General features: G+C 43.3%; 1 protein-coding gene across 1 annotated transcript in view; it reads right to left on the reverse strand.

The window, feature by feature from the left end:
• me1 (malic enzyme 1, NADP(+)-dependent, cytosolic) overlaps positions 1 to 19969 on the reverse strand; it is a 558590-nt gene that overhangs the window by 33872 nt on the left and 504749 nt on the right. The window contains exon 12 of the mRNA XM_078212605.1: positions 9760 to 9933. Within this exon, the coding sequence (XP_078068731.1) occupies positions 9760 to 9933 (174 nt within the window). The remainder of the gene's footprint in view (positions 1 to 9759; positions 9934 to 19969) is intronic.

Consider the following 19969-nt stretch of genomic DNA (forward strand, 5'->3'; position numbering starts at 1 on the left):
AATGCAAAACCAAATTGAATTAATAAATTAGGCATTGCATTTTACATTATATTATTGGTCACCCGTGATGCAAAAAAAGGCAATCAAGAAAAAATGTTTCCATGATTGGATTGTTCGGTTTTGTTGCACAAACTGATGCATTAACAGGGGTTCTGAATAATTTTGTAGTCATGGTTGCTTATTAATTTGTTAGCTTTGTCGACGAGTTTACTGAATGAAACTGATCTTTGCTCAAATAACCCAAAATATTAAAGTGTGAACAAATTATCATGGTTAACTTAACAAGAGTTAGTTATGTGGGAAGATCATTGTTTTATTGAGACACAGTATACATTAGATGTTAGGTCACAGACATGCATAAAATTCTTGATCCTCGAGCTACTGTATAAGCTCAACTCACTTTCTTGTTGCAGCTGTCTCTATAATGGTGTATATGTGCACAATTTACTGGGATCATTGGGAAATGAAAAATGAGAGGAATATTAGGTTAATAACTGTTCAATAAATCTGTCCATGTTTAAAACTATAATGCATACTTAGAATCACTGAGCTTTGATTTATACACAGCATGAAAGCAATTATTACAAAGGCTTATTTTCAGAACATATTTTAGCAAGCTGCATCAGGTATGATTACCTTCGCCCATAACTCTTCCTGAACATTCTTTAACAGCAATTATCTACAGACTTAACACTTAATTGAAGTATCCTCTACTTGAATTCTCTGCCAATTTTCTTCCAAATATACTTAAAACACTGAAAATACAAATATCCACTCAACGGCCTGTTGTATTTACATGCCTTACCAACCCCCCACAATAGCTTGACCCTGAACTGCCCATTCAGAAGAACAGTGAGCTATTTTCAGCCATTTCCTGCCCAACTCTTGCTGAAATTAAGAGGCACCCAATTTAGAACTTGCTCCCTTACCATCTCCACCAACTCCCAAACCCAAAAGGCCATGATCTTATTGAATGGCGGAGCAGACTTGAGGGGCCACGTGGTCTATTCCTGCTCTTAACTTGCACGTTCATATGCACGGACATGAGCAGACTCAAGTTATATTGTCAGTGCTAGTAGTGTAAGCATCTAATATTTAGAAAATCACTGGCTAACCTATGCTGGTCATCAGGAGAGCCAATCTTCAAATGTCAGGAACTTCAAGATGACTTAAATTAACTGCGAGTTCAGGATATCCTGCCTCCTTTGGACCTGCTTCACCAGGTCTGAGAGTCCTCTCCATCAGTCCTGAGCCATCCAGTCATTGTGCATCAGCCAGTCCTCTTCACATCTTCAGTGAAACTGGGTGTGTGGAGTCCATATCCACGAAAATTGGTTCTAATCTGTGCTCAAGGGTCTGAAAGTGTCGGTTTGAACATCTCCAGGCAAGTTCCAATTATGGTAATCAGCAATTATGGCCAAAATTTAATGCTAAACCCAATTAAACAAATACATTTAAAAATTAAACAAATACACCTTACAGCATCCATTCAGTCCCTGCTTTCACCAAAATTACCCCAGTCTTATTTCAGCCATTTCTAGATAAATGCTCCCAATAGCTCAATTGAAACAAAAAGTGATTTATTGTGCCAAACACATCTGAAAGGACAATGGTTCATAATGAGATAGTCAATCCTGGGTAGGCAACAATTAAGGACGTGACAATTTTCCTAAAACAGTTATTTGATTAGAGGATAAAAAAGTAACAAGGATTTCCTCTCCGAATTGCTATTTAACAATATTGCTTAAAGTTTGTACACACACCATATTAAAAGTACTATAAATACAAGCCGTGCTTTTTTCTTTATTCATTCAAAGGTGTGAGCATTACTAATGAGGCCAGCATTTGCTGTCCATCCCCAATTGCCCTTCAAATTAATAAGCATGCTAGGCATTTGCTAAGATCTAAGATCAAATTAAGCCCAAGATTAGGTGCGATTCCATTTATCGGCTTGAATCTTGTATATCTCTCATGTTTCTTTTCCAGTATCCAAGGTTTAACAGTGGGTTCGGCTCAGTTTACGCATGCTCCACGCGGATTGCAGCGGGCCAGCTGGATGTCTTTGGGCATGATGGTGACGCACTTGGCGTGGATGACACACAGGTTGGTGTCCTCAAGATTCCCACCAGGTAAGACTCGCTGACCTCCTTCAGGGCCATGACAGCCGAGCCCTGGAAGTGCAGGTTGGTTTTGAAGTCCTGAGCGATTTCCTGCACCAGGCACTGGAAGCGCAGCATGTGGATCAGCAGCTCAGTGGATTTCTGGTAGCGGCAGATCTCCAGCAGAGCCACAGTGCCGGTATCAGTGAGGCTTCTTCACTTCGCTCGTGGCTGGAGCGGTCTTATGGATAACTAACTGCTTATGGAGAGGTTTCCCTTCGGTCAACTTGTGGTTGTCTGCTTAGTCCTGGCCATCTCCTGGAACAGGTTTATTTGGCAGCACAAGCTTTCGGAGCACTGCCCCTTTATCAGTGAGTGGGAGTTGTTTTCACAAACAGAGCCTATATAGACACATCTCCTGGAATGCAGCAACTTTGGGATCATGAATTGGATTCAATTTGAATTGTTTTTTGGAGCAAGCAAGGAGATGGATTAAGGGCTTGCCTGGCCCACTCTGTGCATTGACTTTGTAACTTTAAGATTGGAGTCATTTTTGTTTTAAAAAGCCAACCACATTGCTGTAGGTCTCAAGCCACATGTAGGCCAGACCAGGCAAGGATGGCAAATTTCCTGCCCTAAAGGACATTAGTGAACCAGATTGGTTTTTACAACAAATGACGATGATCATCATTACTGGGACTAGTTATATTCCAGATTTATTAATTGTCCATCTGCTGCGGTGGGATTTGAGCTCATGTCCCATGGGCCTCTGGATTACTAGTCCAGTGACATTGCCACATCACCATCATCTCCCTCTATGCTGCATACCAAGTTCAAACAAAGCTTTCACATCACGCAATGCGCCTGATGTGCATTGACTCAGCTTACAAAAGGTTGGCATGATGAAGAGAAAAAGGCTTGCATTCGTATAGTGCCTTTCACAACCACCTGACAACTCAAAGTGTTTTACAACAAATTAAGTATTTTTGAAGTGTAGTCATGTTGTAATGTAGGAAATGCTGCAGATAATTTATGCACAGTCAACATCTTTGGGGTTACAATTGACCAGAAACTCAACTGGACTCGCCACATGAACACAGATCATTCTCTGGTGGCGGGGGGTGGGAGAGGGAGGGAGGCCAGATGGTTCGCTGGTAAGGGGGCGGGATGGGGTGGGGGGGGCGCTAGATCGTTCTCTGGTGGGAGAGGGGAGAGGGAGGCCAGATGGTTCTCTAGTGAGGGGGTGGGAATGTGGGGCCAGATCATTCTCTGGCGGGGAGGGGGAGAGGGAAGTCAGAGCAGGCCAGAGGCTCGGAATACTGCAGCAAGTAACTCACCTCCTGACTCCCCAAAACCTATCCACCATCTACAAGGCACAAGTCAGGAGTGTGATCGAAAACTCTCTACTTGCCAGGTCCAACAACACTCAAGAAGCTTGACACCATCCAGGACAAAGCAGCCCACTTGATTGGCACCACATCGACAAACATTCAATCTCTCCACCACCGACGCTCAGTGGCAGCAGTGTGTACTATCTACAAGATGCACTGCAGCAATTTACCAAAGATCCTTAGACAGCACCTTCCTAACCCACAATCACTTCCATTGAGAAGGACAAGGGCAACAGATAAATGGGAACACCGTAACCTGTAAGTTCCCCTTCAAGCCACTCACCGTCTTGACTTGGAAATATATCACCGTTTCTTCGCAGTCGCAGGGTCAAAATCCTGGAATTCCCTCCCTCCCTCATAAATGACCTGGATGAGGAAGTGGAGGGATGGGTTGGTAAGTTTGCTGACGACACAAAGTTTGGTGGAGTTGTGGATAGTCTGGAGGGATGTCAGAAGTTACAGAGGGACATAGATAGGATGCGAGACTGGGCAGAGAAGTGGCAGATGGACTTCAACCCAGATAAATGCGTAGGGGTCCATTTTGGCAGGTCGAATGGGATGAAGGAATATAATATAAAGGGAAAGACTCTTAGTACGGTAGAGGATCAGAAGGACCTTGGGGTCTGGGTCCATAGGACTCTAAAATCAGCCCCGCAGGTGGAGGAGGTGGTTAAGAAGGCGTATGGTGTGCTGGCCTTTAACAATCGAGGGATTGAGTTTAGGAGTCCGGGGATAATGATGCAGCTATATAAGACACTCGTCAGACCCCACTTGGAGTACTGTGCTCAGTTCTGGTCACCTCATTACAGGAAGGATGTGGAAAAGATTCAAAGGGTGCAGAGGAGATTTACAAGGATGTTGCCTGGATTGAGTGGCATGCCTTATGAGGATAGGCTGAGGGAGCTCAGTCTTTTCTCCTTGGAGAGACGTAGGATGAGAGGAGACCTAATAGAGGTATATAAGATGTTGAGGGGCATAGATCGGGTGGACTCTCAGAGGCTTTTTCCCAGGGTGGAAATGGCTGCTATGAGAGGACACAGGTTTAAGGTGCTGGGGGGTAGGTACAGGGGAAATGTTAGGGGGAAGTTTTTCACACAGAGGGTGGTGGGCGAGTGGAATCGGCTGCCGTCAGTGGTGGTGGAGGCAAACTCAATAGGGTCTTTTAAGAGACTCCTGGATGAGTACATGGGACTTAATAGGATGGAGGGTTATAGGTAGGCCTAAAAGGAGGGATATGTTCGGCACAACTTGTGGGGCCGAAGGGCCTGTTTTGTGCTGTAGTTTTCTATGTTTCTTAACGTCATTGTGGGTCAACCCTTGGCACATGGACTACAGCGATTCAAGAAGGCAGCTCGCCACCACCTTCTCAAGGGCAACTAGGGATGGGTAATAAATGCTGGCCAGCCAGCGCCGCCCATGTCCCATTAGTGAATTAAAAAAATACTCCTACAAACAGCAATATAGTATCTGATAACTGGGGGAATTGTAAACTAAATGTGCTGAATGATCCCCCCAAATGAAGAAATTACGAACAAGATTTCACTTTTTGTAACTTTTACTTTGACATGAATCAGAGTCAATGCAAATTGAACATGAATTAAGAGACAAATGATACTACAAATAAAAGGTGAAATTTCACTTGAAGTAGCTGACCCAACAAAGAAATGTTTTCGAAAACCACAAGCATTCCCCTTCAAAGTATAGCTGCTGTTCATTATTCACGCAATCAGGGTAGGTCAGGAGATAATTATCAGTGTTTGTCAGGTGATAACTATCAGGGTAGGTCAGGCGGTAACTCAGGGTAGGGTGGGCAACAGACATCAAACAGCAGCTTTCACCTCCAAATTTCAAAGCAATGTGCAATCCTACAAACCCTCTCTCTCGTTTCACAACAGTCGTGATGCTGTAAGCTTCCACTGCCACTAAACTTGCCAAGGGAGATGACACAAAACTCCATCTTTCCTCTCTCCACAAATGCTGCCAGACCTGCTGGGCTGAATTGTATGAGGTATCAGATTTCCTCCAGTTAAAAGTCAAAGCAGGGAGAATGGGTGAAGCCTACAGAGGTGAAAACTGCCCTCTCCTCAGCCACTTAATGGCCAGAAAATTAGATGAGATTTACGCACCTCAGGAACAGGAAAAACAGCTTTAGAGAAATGCTAAGTGGTTGGCAGCTCTATAGCACTTCAGGACCGAAGTATCTGCTTTTGGCTCAGAATTTGTCGATCCTCACCACGATTCAGGCACAAAACCTTCTCAAACCCTTATCTCACCTACTTTAGTCATGTCAATTCTCTCCCTCTCTCAATTCAACCTGTCACTACTCAAACCAGTCCCAAACCCCACCTCGCCTGTACCTCCATCCCTGTAATCCCCATGATCAACCGCAGACCCTTCTAATACAGCAAAAGCTCACACAGAAACAATGTAAACAAAAATACATTTTACTCATTTAGCTTTTTAAAAATATTGTTCTACAATGAACTAAATTACAACATTTCTGTTGCTGCTATTGCTGTCACTGGTTAAGTGATCGAACTACATAGGGTGGAATTCTTAAATCTTCTGGAAATTGCTAATCTTGAGGGAATTCCCATCCATGGTACGTAACTGCATTTAAATCACTTGCAGCTTCAACAAGACCTACAATGTACAATGATGCGGGGGAGGGGGGTTGGTTTAAAAGAGTGGCAGGGAAAACGGGAAGTTAATTCAAATTAATTCTTTTGAACACAAACATAGACGATGTGCCCCAAACACTGATAGTTACCATGTGTATTGTCAGCTTCACATGATTCTGCTTAAGTAGCGGACATCATTATCTACTAGTTTAAATTTCATTAACAAATTAGGTTCTCGGCTTTTGATACAATTGCCTGTTCCAGAGGCAAATGATATTCTGGTCTCTCAAAGTGTATGATGTGACAAATATAGGGTGCAATTCTCCCCCAAAAAAATTATTTTAAGTGTGCTCACCAGCAGGAAAGGCGGTGCAATTCCTGTAGGGTGGCTCAGTGCAATTCAGATTGCAATCCTCCCACATTTGGACAATCTTTTGGAGATTGGTTCATGCTATGAAAGGGATGTATGGGACCAAAAGATGCCAACAAAACCAACTTCACATAAATCGGGGTGCTGTTTTTAAAGGGCACTCTGACCTCAAAGTAAAGTTGAAGGTAACTCCCACCCCACTGATCATTGTGAGCCCCTGCGGACATGATAAACACCCCCAACCCCTCATCACTAAATGTCCAGGTGACCCACCCTCCACACCACGCAGCCATCAGGGTGATCCGGCCCCACAGCCACCCCCATCCATCCTCGCATGCAACGGGACCCCTCTGCTCCCAAGTAAACGATACTCCGCTATAGGGTTGCCCAAGGCCTCACCTAGCCCCTTTGGCAGTGTCAACCTGCATGCCATTGGCAATGCCAGTGTGGCAGTGCCCAGCCATGACCCTGACCACCTGTGGGCTACAATGGCCTCTGAGCCCTGCATCATGGCTATTACATCTGGTCTCCGTTTGTAGTGATTCCCACAAGTTTCCCATTGTGCCAGTGGGATGGTGAATACCAGGAGCCAGGTGAAACCTGGAAATGTATTTTGAAATGGATTTAAATTTTCTAATCTGGTTCATGTCCTCACTGGGTGTAAACCAGATTATGTTGCTGCATGGGTGGGGGGTGGAGGGGGCAGGGAGAATCCCACAACCCTGCCACAAATCACATTTGGCCCCTCTTGCACGATTCTCTGGCCATAACATGATTTACACCTGACCAGAGCATCACCCCCATAGTTTTTGGAACTATTCCCAGTACCGCAATACAGACCATAGACTCAATCATGTACACTTCAATATATGCACATTTGTAACAAGAGGCAGTATCTTTACTTATGGCACTTAAACTAACAGAAAAGTTCAAAGCAAAAGACGGTCTCTACTCTTATATTGCTTTCCTGGCTTCTCCAGTCCACTCTTGGCCTGTCCCTTTCTGCATCATGTGGAGATGCCGGCTTTGGACTGGGGTAAGCACAATAGGAAGTCTCACAACATCAGGTTAAAGTCCAACTTGAACCTGGTGTTGAGAGACTTCTTACTGTCCTTTATGCATCAACAGATGCTTTGGAAGAGGGAAATCTTTCTCCCAACCCATCCATTGCTAACCACCCTCACTTTTCCAGTAAGAAACTGGACAATCCCTTTCTAATTGTATCCCAGTTTCACTGCCTGAGAGTGTCCAAGGAGAAAAAGTGTGACCCAAGCATATAAATGAAACAGAAGAAATAAAGGCAACACTTAAGACTAAGGAGCAAAATAAAATCTGTTCCACCAAGCTCTTAAAATGTTGCCAAGTATTTGGGTAATTTGGAATGATGGCACCCTGTCGTCAAACTCCAGCTTTGGAAATATTGAACCCATGGCCATTAAATATCATGCTACATTTAACCAAACACCAGGGGGGACTTCAAACAATTTACTGTGGAACCATGCCATGATGCACTGTTTGTGTAGAATTAGCTCAATGCTTATTTTGGGTGAAGCTGGCCTTTAAAGTGAAGGAATTCAGATATTGCACTGTAGTATTTTCACATAGGCATTGAAAGATAGATATTACTTGTCCTAAAGTATAAAGTACACTACCTGGAAAGCTAAAAAGATAAACATCCCACATTACTAGATTATGAATGTTTTGGAAGTAAAAACAGTTTAATGTTATTTGAAAACATAATCCAAGTTTCTCAAATTAGAAGGAAAAGCATATTTGTGAAACTATTACAGCGTTTCTTGTCATTAGTATGACAATCTTCCAGGAGCAAACTATTAATCAACTATAATGCCATCTAAAAACAGGATGAAGTATTGTCATGTTACATTTTGCACTTTACCTTGCAGCTACAAGAAGCTGTATGCCTTTTTAGCTAAATTTATTTTCTCACATATCCTTATTCCTCTTGGAATAAAGCTCTGGGTCAGCCAGAGTGCCAGATGCAACAGTAAACTCATCAATTATGTTGCTTTACAACGTGGCATGCAATCGAGAGAAAAAAAACAGGTTGCAAATGTCTTGGAAAAATATAGTGCTAGTCTGCTGCTGATCCTATGTTCAAAATGTAGCCTTAAGTACTTTAACCAGAAATGCTACTTTATTTGAAATTAAGAATGCCTGCTTATAATATATGGAAAAGTTATATATAGGTACAATTGCAACATTACACTTATTGAAGTTATGAATGCAGCTCATTAAACAAGTGTTCCACAACAATGACTATGTGGCCAAATTCCCTTCCAATTCGATTTTCAAGTTTGCTGACGACACCCCCGTAGTGGGTCGGATCTCAAACAATGACGAGATGGAGTACAGGAATGAGATAGAGAATCTGGTGAACTGGTGCGGCAACAACAATCTCTCCCTCAATGTCAACAAAACGAAGGAGATTGTCATCAACTTCAGGAAGCGTAAAGGAGAACATGCCCCTGTCTACATCAACGGGGACGAACTAGAAAGAGTCGAGAGCTTCAAGTTTTTAGGTGTCCAGATCACCAACAACCTGTCCTGGTCCCCCCATGCCGACACTATAGTTAAGAAAGCCCACCAACACCTCTACTTTCTCAGAAGACTAAGGAAATTTGGCATGTCAGCTTCGACTCCTATCAACGTTTACAGATGCACCATAGAAAGTATTCTTTCTAGTTGTATCACAGCTTGGTATGGCTCCTGCTCTGCCCAAGACTGCAAGGAACTACAAAAGGTCGTGAATGTAGCCCAATCCATCATGCAAACCAGCCTCCCATCCATTGACTGTCGACACTTCCCACTGCCTCGGCAAAGCAGCCAGCATAATTAAGGACCCCACACACCCCAGACATTCTCTCTTCCATCTTCTTCCTTCAGGAAAAAGATACAAGTCTGAGGTCACGTACCAACTGACTCAAGAACAGCTTCTTCCCTGCTGCTGTCAGACTTTTGAATGGATCTACCTTGCATTAAGCTGATCTTTCTCCACACTCTAGCTATGACTGTAACGCTACATTCTGCACTCTCTCATTTCCTTCTCTATGAACGGTATGTTTTGTCTGTATAGCGCGCAAGAAACAATACTTTTCACTGTATGTTAATACATGTGACAATAATAAATCAAATCAAAAAATAAAAGTAGAAAAACACTGTACTGGAGATAGTGTACTGTCGTTAAGTGTTTTGGATCTCCACAGCACTGATGACAAACTCAGATTATGGGAAAGTCAAGTTATGAACATACACATTACCTCTGCTGCAATCAGAAAAACGTCGTCGTCAATGTGTCTCAAACCACATGCTACAACCCCAAGTGCAACTCCTGGGAAAACGTAAGCATTGTTACCCTGGCCAGGATACAACACACGTCCATCTTCCATTGTCACTGGGTTAAATGGACTTCCGCTTGCAAATATAGCTCGTCCCTGCAACAGAGAATGCAAAGAGAGAAAAATGCTTAGAAATTATATGGTCAAGGCTGGATTACATTTCTCACCAGAATTAAGCAAAGAAGAATCCTGAGAGCTGAGAAGCAAGATGCAGATGAATAATTTTCTGACTGACTTTCTTTCAGACATGTGCCTCGAAATATCTAACCATTCAAATAAACGCGAATATTCCCGACCACTGTAGCCCCAAAGTCAGGGACCTTGACCCGATCCCAAAACCCAGCATAAAGTCAACTGCATGGCTGGGGTGCTGGGACAGTGCATCAGATATCCCAGCCAGAATATTGTAGTTCCTATTGCAGAGAAAAGGTTCAAGAAGGTCTCAAATAACATTTCTCTTTTCTGATCTTCTACTCCAAATAGAACAAGTTGGTACCTCAGGGAACAGAACATTGATCAGAAGAACCAATTACTTTGTTGGGGGAAAGTTTGGAATTGCTCAACATATCAAGTGCAATTTATGAGCTCTTCACTGGCTTGAATTCCATTGAGGTTTACAGTGTGTGCAATTTCCAGGGTAACCTAGAACTCCACCAGAGATGGCCACTTGATACATGGGTGTGGGGTGGTATAGCCAATTCCTTTCTGACAGAATTTAATGAACGAATGGGATAAATTCCAACACAACTTGAATTCTCTACCAATTTCCTGACAGAACTGCAGCTTTCACTCTCTCCACTGCCTCAAATGTCAATACAATTGTCTTCAAACATAGTCATCATGGAAATTAATGCTGAGGAAGGAGATGTCTAGATGTGTATGTCATGGATTGCTTGTAACTCAGTTTGCTGAAACACAAACATTCCTATCCGTGTGGACTCTCACTCTATGCAACAACAGGCATTGCAAGGAGCACTTCAGGTTCTCGCTTGGATGCAAAATCACAGTCACTCAGAGCCTTACAACATTCAGAAATAAATATGGTCCATAGCTTTTAATTAACACCCAAATTCAGTAAAATTACATGCTTGGCAGAACAAAAACTTCCAGAGTGAGCCATGCAAGTGGTAAAGGGCATCTACAATATTAGAGGTAGCACAATATTTCAGTGTTTAAGAACGTCTCCAAGCTGTTATAGTTTTACTGAAAATGGTACTTGTAGCTAGATATACAGGTACAGTCAGGCCAGTTTAACTAAATGACATTGTCACTAAATTATATTGTCACTAAATTTCAGGCACCATGTTTTCCTTCATTTGTTAACGTTATCATAGAATCTACAGTGCAGAAGGAGACAATTTAGTCCATCGAACCTGCACCGACAACAATCTCACCCAGGTCCCAACCCCATATATTTACCCTCCAAATCCACCTGACACTAAGGGGCAGTTTATCATGGCCAATCAACCTAACCTGCACATCTTTGGACTGTGGGTGGAAACCGGAGCACTTGGAGGAAACCCACGCAGACACGGGAAGAATGTGCAAACTCCACACAGTCACCTGAAGCCAGAATTGAACCTAGGTCCCTGGCGCTGTGAGGCAGCAGGTGCTAACCACTGTGCCACGGAGCAATTACCAGAAGTACAAAATGTGTGTCCCGAATGAAAACTCAAGGTAATCTTTTCCATCTGCCATAGAGACCCAGGTCCAGCAGTTCCTGCCATATTTGTGCTCAAACCTGCGCGGCATCATCTAACCATAGGTGCATTCCATCAAAGGCTAGGCGAGAGGCAGATGGGGTACCTTAACTTCCCTCCTCCTCAGGGAGGGGTCTTCAGACACCCAAAGGGAGGGAAAGCACCAACTAAAATCTCAGGTCATCCACATTAGCCACTCCAAGTATGTCCTGCCACTCTAAATCCCATCTGCATGTGGCCTCATCAACTCAAGTGCATGTCTGGGTTGCACCTAGACACAGTGGTAGAGTTAGGAGATTTAAGAAGTGTTGACTGCACAACGGTGGCATGCGTATGTATTCATTGTACATAATCTGCACCATTGTTGACATATTTTGCTTTTATCCTGCTCCAAGTCTCAGGTATTGAATAGCAAATCGATGTGATACAAGATCCTGCATTAATTCCATCTCCCATCTTAAGTCTTACTCAATCTCATCACAATGAACATCATCATCATCGACGTGAACAGGGACACTTTCGATCTGAAAGTTATGGCTGGACAAGACACATGCAACCCTTGCATTTTAGTCAGACATTATATGACCTAATGAGAATTGGTGATCAAGGTTGGTGATTATCCTAATGCTGTCACACTGAAGTCAACAGTATGAGGATGTTATTTGTTGTGAGTATCTTCACCCAATTGCACTTTGCAATACTGTTTATTTTATTACTGAAAGGTTTTGGTTAAAATATTCATCATCGAGCATGATAGCCATTCATGCCTCCATGCAGCAAGATTTCATCTCCATGTTTAAAGCTGAAGGTTATTTCTTTGAGTTCTTACTCTTCCCATGCATGATTCTGAACGATGGAAATTGGTTCTACTTGGTGACATTTGAAATAGCTGCAAGAGATCACGAGTGTGTGATGTCAGGGGTGTGGGCTCATCCTTATGAAGCTGTCTGCTTTCCTGTGAGGATGTTACTTTGCTCCCGAATGGCTGCCAGTGATGCTTCAGTGCTAACCATTGACAAATAATTTTCCTCTTGGAGCCACTTTACAAACTTGCTGCAATATATGCATAAGTGCATCCATGTGTGCATAGTCTTTCAGCCGCTTGAAGGTGCCATGGTTGAAAGGATTGCACTATATGCAGTTGCTTGAGGATGTACCCTTGTACAGTGTTAAGCACACTCCACAGCAACTGCATAATCCTTAGGCTACTGTGCCTTCCAAGGATGACCCCACTGTTGGGGTTGAAGGTGATTTATGCTTCCTCAGTGTTAACTGAGAAATTTATGACCTTTCATGGCATGTTGAATATGACAATAAAGATGTTGTTGCCTCCCCTGCATTGAAGCGTGAAGAGAACTGTGCTCATCATAAGTTCCACCTTATTCTTTTGGAATATTGTAGCTAAAGTTGTCATGATCAAGTGTCCCGCATTACGCCCATGTAATGGTATCCTCATGTGGCTCGTTTGAATCCTTGCCCCCTTCAATGTTCTCCTCATCCGAGGAGACATCTAATGTTCCTGTGTCTCTCTGTGGTAAAACATCCTCCTTTACAGTGCGGCGTTGTGCAATGTTGTGCAGGATGCTGCAAACAATAATGATCTGGGACACACTCTGTGGTGAGTATTGGAAAGCTCAGCCTGATTAGTTCAAACATCTGAATTACATCTTTAAGAAGCCAATGCTCTATTAAAGAGCTGGTATACAGCATTGTATCTCTCCTCAGAAGCAGTCTGTGGATGATGAATTGGTGTCCTTAGTCAGGTCTTTACAGGATCTTATTAACGAGCAGTTAAACCTCTAGGCACCAGCCGAGCTCCCTCAAATATTGCTGGCACCATGGAGTGACTCAAAATGTATGAATCCTGCAAAATCCCTGGGTACCTCGCACAATCATCCATTATCTGCTTTGTATGATCTCAAATTAATTGGAAATTCCTTTCTATTGGTGAATCTCACAGGATGCTGCCAAGGGAGGCTCTCAAGGACTCTTGTGCAGTCAATGGCACCCAGCACTTGTGGAAAGCCCGAGATTGCAGCAAATCCACAGCTTTGGCAACCTGGCTTGCTTCATCAATGCAAACTCAGAGACAGAGAGTCTTAGGGGTTTACAGCATGGAAACAGGCCCTTCGGCCCAACTTGTCCATGCCACCCCTTAAATTGATCAAGATCCCGTTGCAATCCTAGATAACCTTCTTCACTGTCCACTATGCCACCAATCTTGATGTCATCTGCAAATTTACTGACCATGCCTCCTAAATTCTCATCCAAATCATTAATATAAATGACAAATAATAGTGGATCCAGCACTGATCCCCGAGGCACACCGCTGGTCACAGGCCTTCAGTTTGAAAAACAACCCTCTGCAACCACACACAGTCTTCTGTCGTCAAGTCAAGTTTGTATCCAATTGGCTGCCTCACCCTGGATCCCGTGAGATTCAACCTTATGCTGCCATACGGTACCTTGTCAAAGGCCTAGCTAAAATCCGCGTGGACATCATCAACTGCATTGCCCTCATCTACATTCTTGGTTACCCCTTCAAAAAACTTAATCAAATTTGAGAGACATGATTTTCTACTCAAAACCATGCTGACTGTCCTTAATCAGTCCTTTCCTCTTTAAGTGCCTGTAAATTCTGTGTCTCAAAATACCTTCTCACAACTTACCCACTAACGATGCTAGGCTCACCAGCCTGTAGTTCCCAGATTTTTCCCTGCAGCCCTTCCTAAACAAAGGCACAACATTTGCCACCTCACCTGCGGTTGTCAATGATTCAAATCTCTCTGCTAGGGCACCTGCAATTTCCTCCCTTGCCTCCCTCAACATCCTGGGATACACTTCATCAGGTCTTGGGGATTTATCTACCTTGTTGCGCTTTAAGACTTCCAGCACCTCCTTCTCTGTAATACGTACACTCCTCAAGACATCACTATTTATTTCCCCAAGTTCCCAAACATCCATGCCCATTCATAATGGTATGCTTTATTGAAAGGGACACCTCCTTTATCCATGTGCCTCGCCAATTGTGAGGTTCTTCAAAGGTCACCAGTGGAGCCCTGGAAAGATCTGCAGGCAAAAAGGTTCAGTGCAGTGGTATCATACAGAGCAACTGGTATTGGATTGCCAGAGTCTGTGCAGCTTGGGTCCCTCATGGAGAACGTGGCAAATATGAGCTTTCACATTCCTGGATGGGCAAAGGCTCACTTTGCAAATGACAGTTGTTAATCAAACTGTGTCATTGCAAAGTGAGCTTGCAAATGGTATTGCTGACCTTCATCTAGGAGACCAGCTTCCAAACTATTCCTATTGCTCACAAAATCCCACATATCCTTACCACCTCCTAATTGCCTTTCCTCCTGTTAACCTTGAGCCCATCATTGCCCATGTGGATATTCCTGTTCTTCCCCCAAACCATTTAATGTTAATGTGCCCATCCACTTTATGGACTTGATCCATCCCCTTCTTGAGGCCACATGCATGCTGACTTTTCAAGTCATCCCACAGAGATCATCCAATACCACCACTCCATGACTTTTCAGCTACCAATTTATAGGATAGAGATGTCTATCCTGACTGTGCCATCTGGCTCACAGTACCATGCCTCTAATCCCAAGACCAAGTTCCTTAGATGATTAACCATGCTCCGCACAATGGTCACTGCCCAGACAGGCCTTCCCCACCCAACACTGGAATTAAGTCATGCATCCATGCAGAGCCCTCTAACATGACCCACACAGTCTCTTTAATATGCCCCAATAGCATGGCCTCAGGCCCAGGTGATCCTCATCAATCTCACCCCGACAATGTGGCCGCAGCCCCAGAATCATACAGTGCAGGAGGAGGCTGAAAGGAAAGAGCAGCTAGCTTCTGTGTACTTTCCAGATCTTTGGAAGATAGGTATTGATGGACAGAAGGGTCACATATGCCCTGACAGAGTGCAAACATCCATTTGTACTAGCGAGAGGGTAGCCTAATTATCAATCCTTAAAAGGAATCACAGGAAAAACCGTCCCACAAAATTACTGTGGGTTCACCCAGCAACTGGTCGCACCATTTTTTTTTTTGGGAGTGAGGAATATTCCTGAACCTAAAGAGGAAATGCTGGAAAATCTCAGCAGGTCTGGCAGCATCTGTAAGGAGAGAAAAGAGCTGGCATTGAGAGTCCAGATGACCCTTTGTCAAAGCCCGCAGTAATCTGCTTATATTCTTGAACTTCCTGGCCCCACAGAAAGTCCCAAAACATTTGTGTGGCCATCTCCAATGGTCCTTTTAAGGTGGTTAATTCTGCTCACTGTCTGGCACAAATAAAAGGAAGGAATGGAATGGAATTATTGATGTAGGAGACCAAATTTGTATCTTTAACTAGTTGCCTAGGTGAGCATGCCATTCAACCATGAACCTAAAAAAAGAGAGGGGCAAACATACAGGCAGACAACTTGGCACCACGACACTGCTCTATAAGATTCAAATTCCATTCAATCACTCAACGCCTTTCTCAAATATTTGTGACACAAACAGAATCGTTCCCTACCCTGTTTGAATCTCATTATTAGCACAGATACATCACTAAATTTCATTGGTGGCAGATTACTTTCTGTGCAACATCTTTATCTTATCTTAAGAGGTGTCATGTACAACACAGGCATTTGCAATTCAAAACAAACTTCAAATCATAGAATCCCTACAGTACAAAATGAGGCTATTCAGCCCATCAAGACTGCACCAACAGCAATCCCACCCAGACCCTATGCCTATAACTCAATGTATTTACCCTGCTCGTCCCCCAATACTAAGGTACAGTTCAGCTTCTGGATCAAAGTTCCAATATGCTTCTACCTTTCTTTGTAGATTTGTATCACCAGTTCCATTCAAGAAAGGTTGAGAAATGTTAGTATTTTTGTATTCTTTTGTGTGGTTCCTGAGGGGGTTTGAGGGCAATCTTCCTGGATCCTAAAACAGAATCACTTGTGCAGAAAAATTAAACCAAGGTTCTGCTGCCAAATTTCCACTCTAGTTTATGACCATGATTGCAATTGGCTAGTCAAATCTTGAAGGAGTAAACTCCTACTTTCTGTACTGCAGTGCACGAATAATTTTTGAATCGTGCATTTGTTTGCTGTTTTCATGACCATAATATATCATTGTTACACAACGGGTAGATTTTCAGCGTCTGGAGAAAATTGCCATCAGTTTGATAAATTAATTGCAGTTATACATCCTCTCCAAGCAGGCCAGCACAGCAGTACACTTGCTCACTGTGAAACCACCTGGGTTTCATTTCAATGGAGTGAACATCAGACAGCTGGTGATCCACCTCCCTCTGCCAGGCTACTGTTCAAGTGGTGAAGCCGAAAATCTACCCGACATCTCCAAAGAAATAGCTTTCTGACATGATGTGCAATATGACAGGGCTCCTCCAGTGCAGAAGCAATAGACTTGATTCACTTTTCTGCAGGACCGTGAACTATATAATTCAAAAATTCACTCTGGGGAAATTGCTGTTAGTTTGATAAATTAGTTGCAGTTAAACATCCTTTCCTACCAAGTCTGCTTGAAGCTGTTTGAATTGAAAAGAAGCCCCTTCTATTACTATCAGCCATCATAAAAATCCTCATGAAAGTCTCTTAATTTATTGCTAGAAAAACAAGTTTAAAATCCAACATTTTATGACCTAATTTGATTAGATGCAGCTGGGCTTTGCTCACTCTTCTCCTAACTTGTTTTGTAGGAATACGTTCAGAGATGATCTCTCCTTGATAGAAAGTGTCAGTGTAATTGGTTTCATATTTGACATTCTCTCATTTCAGAATGGCTTAACAACTTGCATTTATATACTGCCCTCAACATGATTAAGAGTCCCACGCAGGAGATTTATGTTTATGGAACAAAACAATGAGCCAGTTTCTTTTTCATTTGTTCATGGGTTGTAGACATTGCCGGCTGGGTTAGCATTTATTGCCCAATCCAAATTACCCTCAAGAAGGTGTGAGCTGCCTTCTTGAATCACTGCAATCCATGTGGTATAGGTACTTCCACAGTGCTGTTATGGAGGGAATTCCAGTATTTTGACTCAGCGACAGTGAAAGAACGGTGATATCTTTCCAAATCAGTATGATGAGTAGCTTGGAGGGGAATTTTCAGATGGTATGTTCCCATATGTCTGCTGCCCTTTTCCTTCTTGATGGTAACCATCGTGGGTTTTGAAGGTGCTGCCATGGAACCGTGGTGAGTTCCTGCAGTGCAGCTGCCTTGTTGTCAAGAGCAGATTTGATTTTGATTGGATTTATTGTCACATGTATTGGGGGACAGTGAAAAGTATTGTTTCTTGTGCGCTATACAGACAAAACACTGTGCATAAAGTACATAGAGGTGAAGGAAAGGAGAGGGTGCAGAATATAGGGTTACAGTCATAACTAACGTGTAGAGCAAGATCAGCTTAACATATTATATGTCCATTCAAAAGTCTGATGGCAGCAGGGAAGAAGCCGTTCTTGGGTCCTCACCTCACATAAGATGTTAGGGCAAAAGCTTAGACAGAGGTTCCAAAGAAAGAATCTAAAGGAAAGAGAGGAAGAGAGGTAGAGATTGGGAACGGATGTTCAGAATACATTTCACTGTGGCACAGAGGGAATTCAGCATGGTTAGTGGTGCCACATTTTCAATAAGATGGTCAGTCAAGATCTGTTCCAAGAGGACATATAAGACTCCTCGAAAAATTTTGAAAATGCTAAGGATGCAGATCTTCTGCAAAGTGGCAATCACTGATGGATTGTCACTCCGACTGTACCTTTCTGTGCCCTGACACAGCACTACATTTACTGGACGTGCCCTCCTTTCACTGCACTAGTTGCAGCAAGAAAAGTTTAAATGTGCAGGTGAATGAATGAATGGATAGGGTGTGCAAGGTGGATCAGATATGCAGGATGTTGACAGGAAGGCAGATAGATGGGTGAGTTGGGGTAGGTAGTCGGTTGGGTGAGTGAGTCAGATTGGACTTGGGAGATAGTCAGGTGGTGGGCCAATCAGGAGTCAAGGGCTAGTTAGGTGTTTGTGTACAGTAAGCAGACTGGGCCTGAGGGGTGGGCCAGAGCAGGGCAATTTATGTCCCACCCAACATTTTTTCCCTAATTACAACCAGCACAAGCAGATTAATCTCAATTACTGGTTGTGGGAAATTGCTATGCACAGAGTGATGAATTTGAATACATCATAACATTGACAGTACTTCTTGCTTGTACATATGACCTGAAAGTCAGTATGTACATGCAAGTTCATTTCACATTCTTTCATTCTATTATGCCAGTATAAAATTGCCATCTTAGCCTTTTTCTTTCCAATTAACATCTTCTAGTGCAGCGCTTCCCAACCTTTTCTTTTATATGGACCACTAGTTTGTCGTCAAAAGCTTTTGTGAACCACAATACACGTAAGCCATTTTAAGCATTTTGTTTAAAAAACAGCCTATAGCTGACAGGAGTTAAACTTGTATTTCAACAAGTATGCAAAACACAGCTATTTCTAATAGTTTATTATGCACAAAGAACAATACAGCACAGGAACAGGCCCTTCGGCCCTCCAAGCCCACGCCGCTCCCTGGTCCAAACTAGACCATTCTTTTGTATCCCTCCATTCCCACTCCGTTCATGTGGCTATCTAGATAAGTCTTAAATGTTCCCAGTGTGTCCGCCTCCACCACATTGCCCGGCAGCGCATTCCAGGCCCCACCACCCTCTGTGTAAAATACGTCCTTCTGATATCCGTGTTAAACCTCCCCCTCCCCCCCTCACCTTGAACCTATGACCCCTCGTGAACGTCACCACCGATCTGGGAAAAAGCTTCCCACCGTTCACCCTATCTATGCCTTTCATAATTTTATACACCTCTATTAGGTCACCCCTCATCCTCCGTCTTTCCAGTGAGAACAACCCCAGTTTACCCAATCTCTCCTCATAACTAAGCCCTTCCATACCAGGCAACATCCTGGTAAACCTCCTCTGCACTCTCTCTAAAGCCTCCACGTCCTTCCGGTAGTGTGGCGACCAGAACTGGGCGCAGTATTCCAAATGCGGCCGAACCAACGTTCTATACAACTGCAACATCAGACCCCAACTTTTATACTCTGTGCCCTGTCCTATAAAGGCAAGTATGCCATATGCCTTATTCACTACCTTCTCCAAATGTGACGTCACCTTCAAGGATCTGTGGACTTGCACACCCAGGTCCCTCTGCGTATCTACACCCTTTATGGTTCTGCCATTTACCGTATAGCTCCTCCCGACGTTAGTTCTACCAAAATGCATCACTTCGCATCACTCCACAAATACATTGCACTCATCACAGCACATTCACCTGCAGTAGGCTTACCAGTGGAAGCACATAACCTTTATCTGATAAGACGGCTGGTGTTATTTCACAAACGTAAAAATTTG

Source organism: Mustelus asterias, chromosome 5, assembly GCF_964213995.1.
Source record: "Mustelus asterias chromosome 5, sMusAst1.hap1.1, whole genome shotgun sequence".
Taxonomy (NCBI): Eukaryota; Metazoa; Chordata; class Chondrichthyes; order Carcharhiniformes; family Triakidae; genus Mustelus; species Mustelus asterias.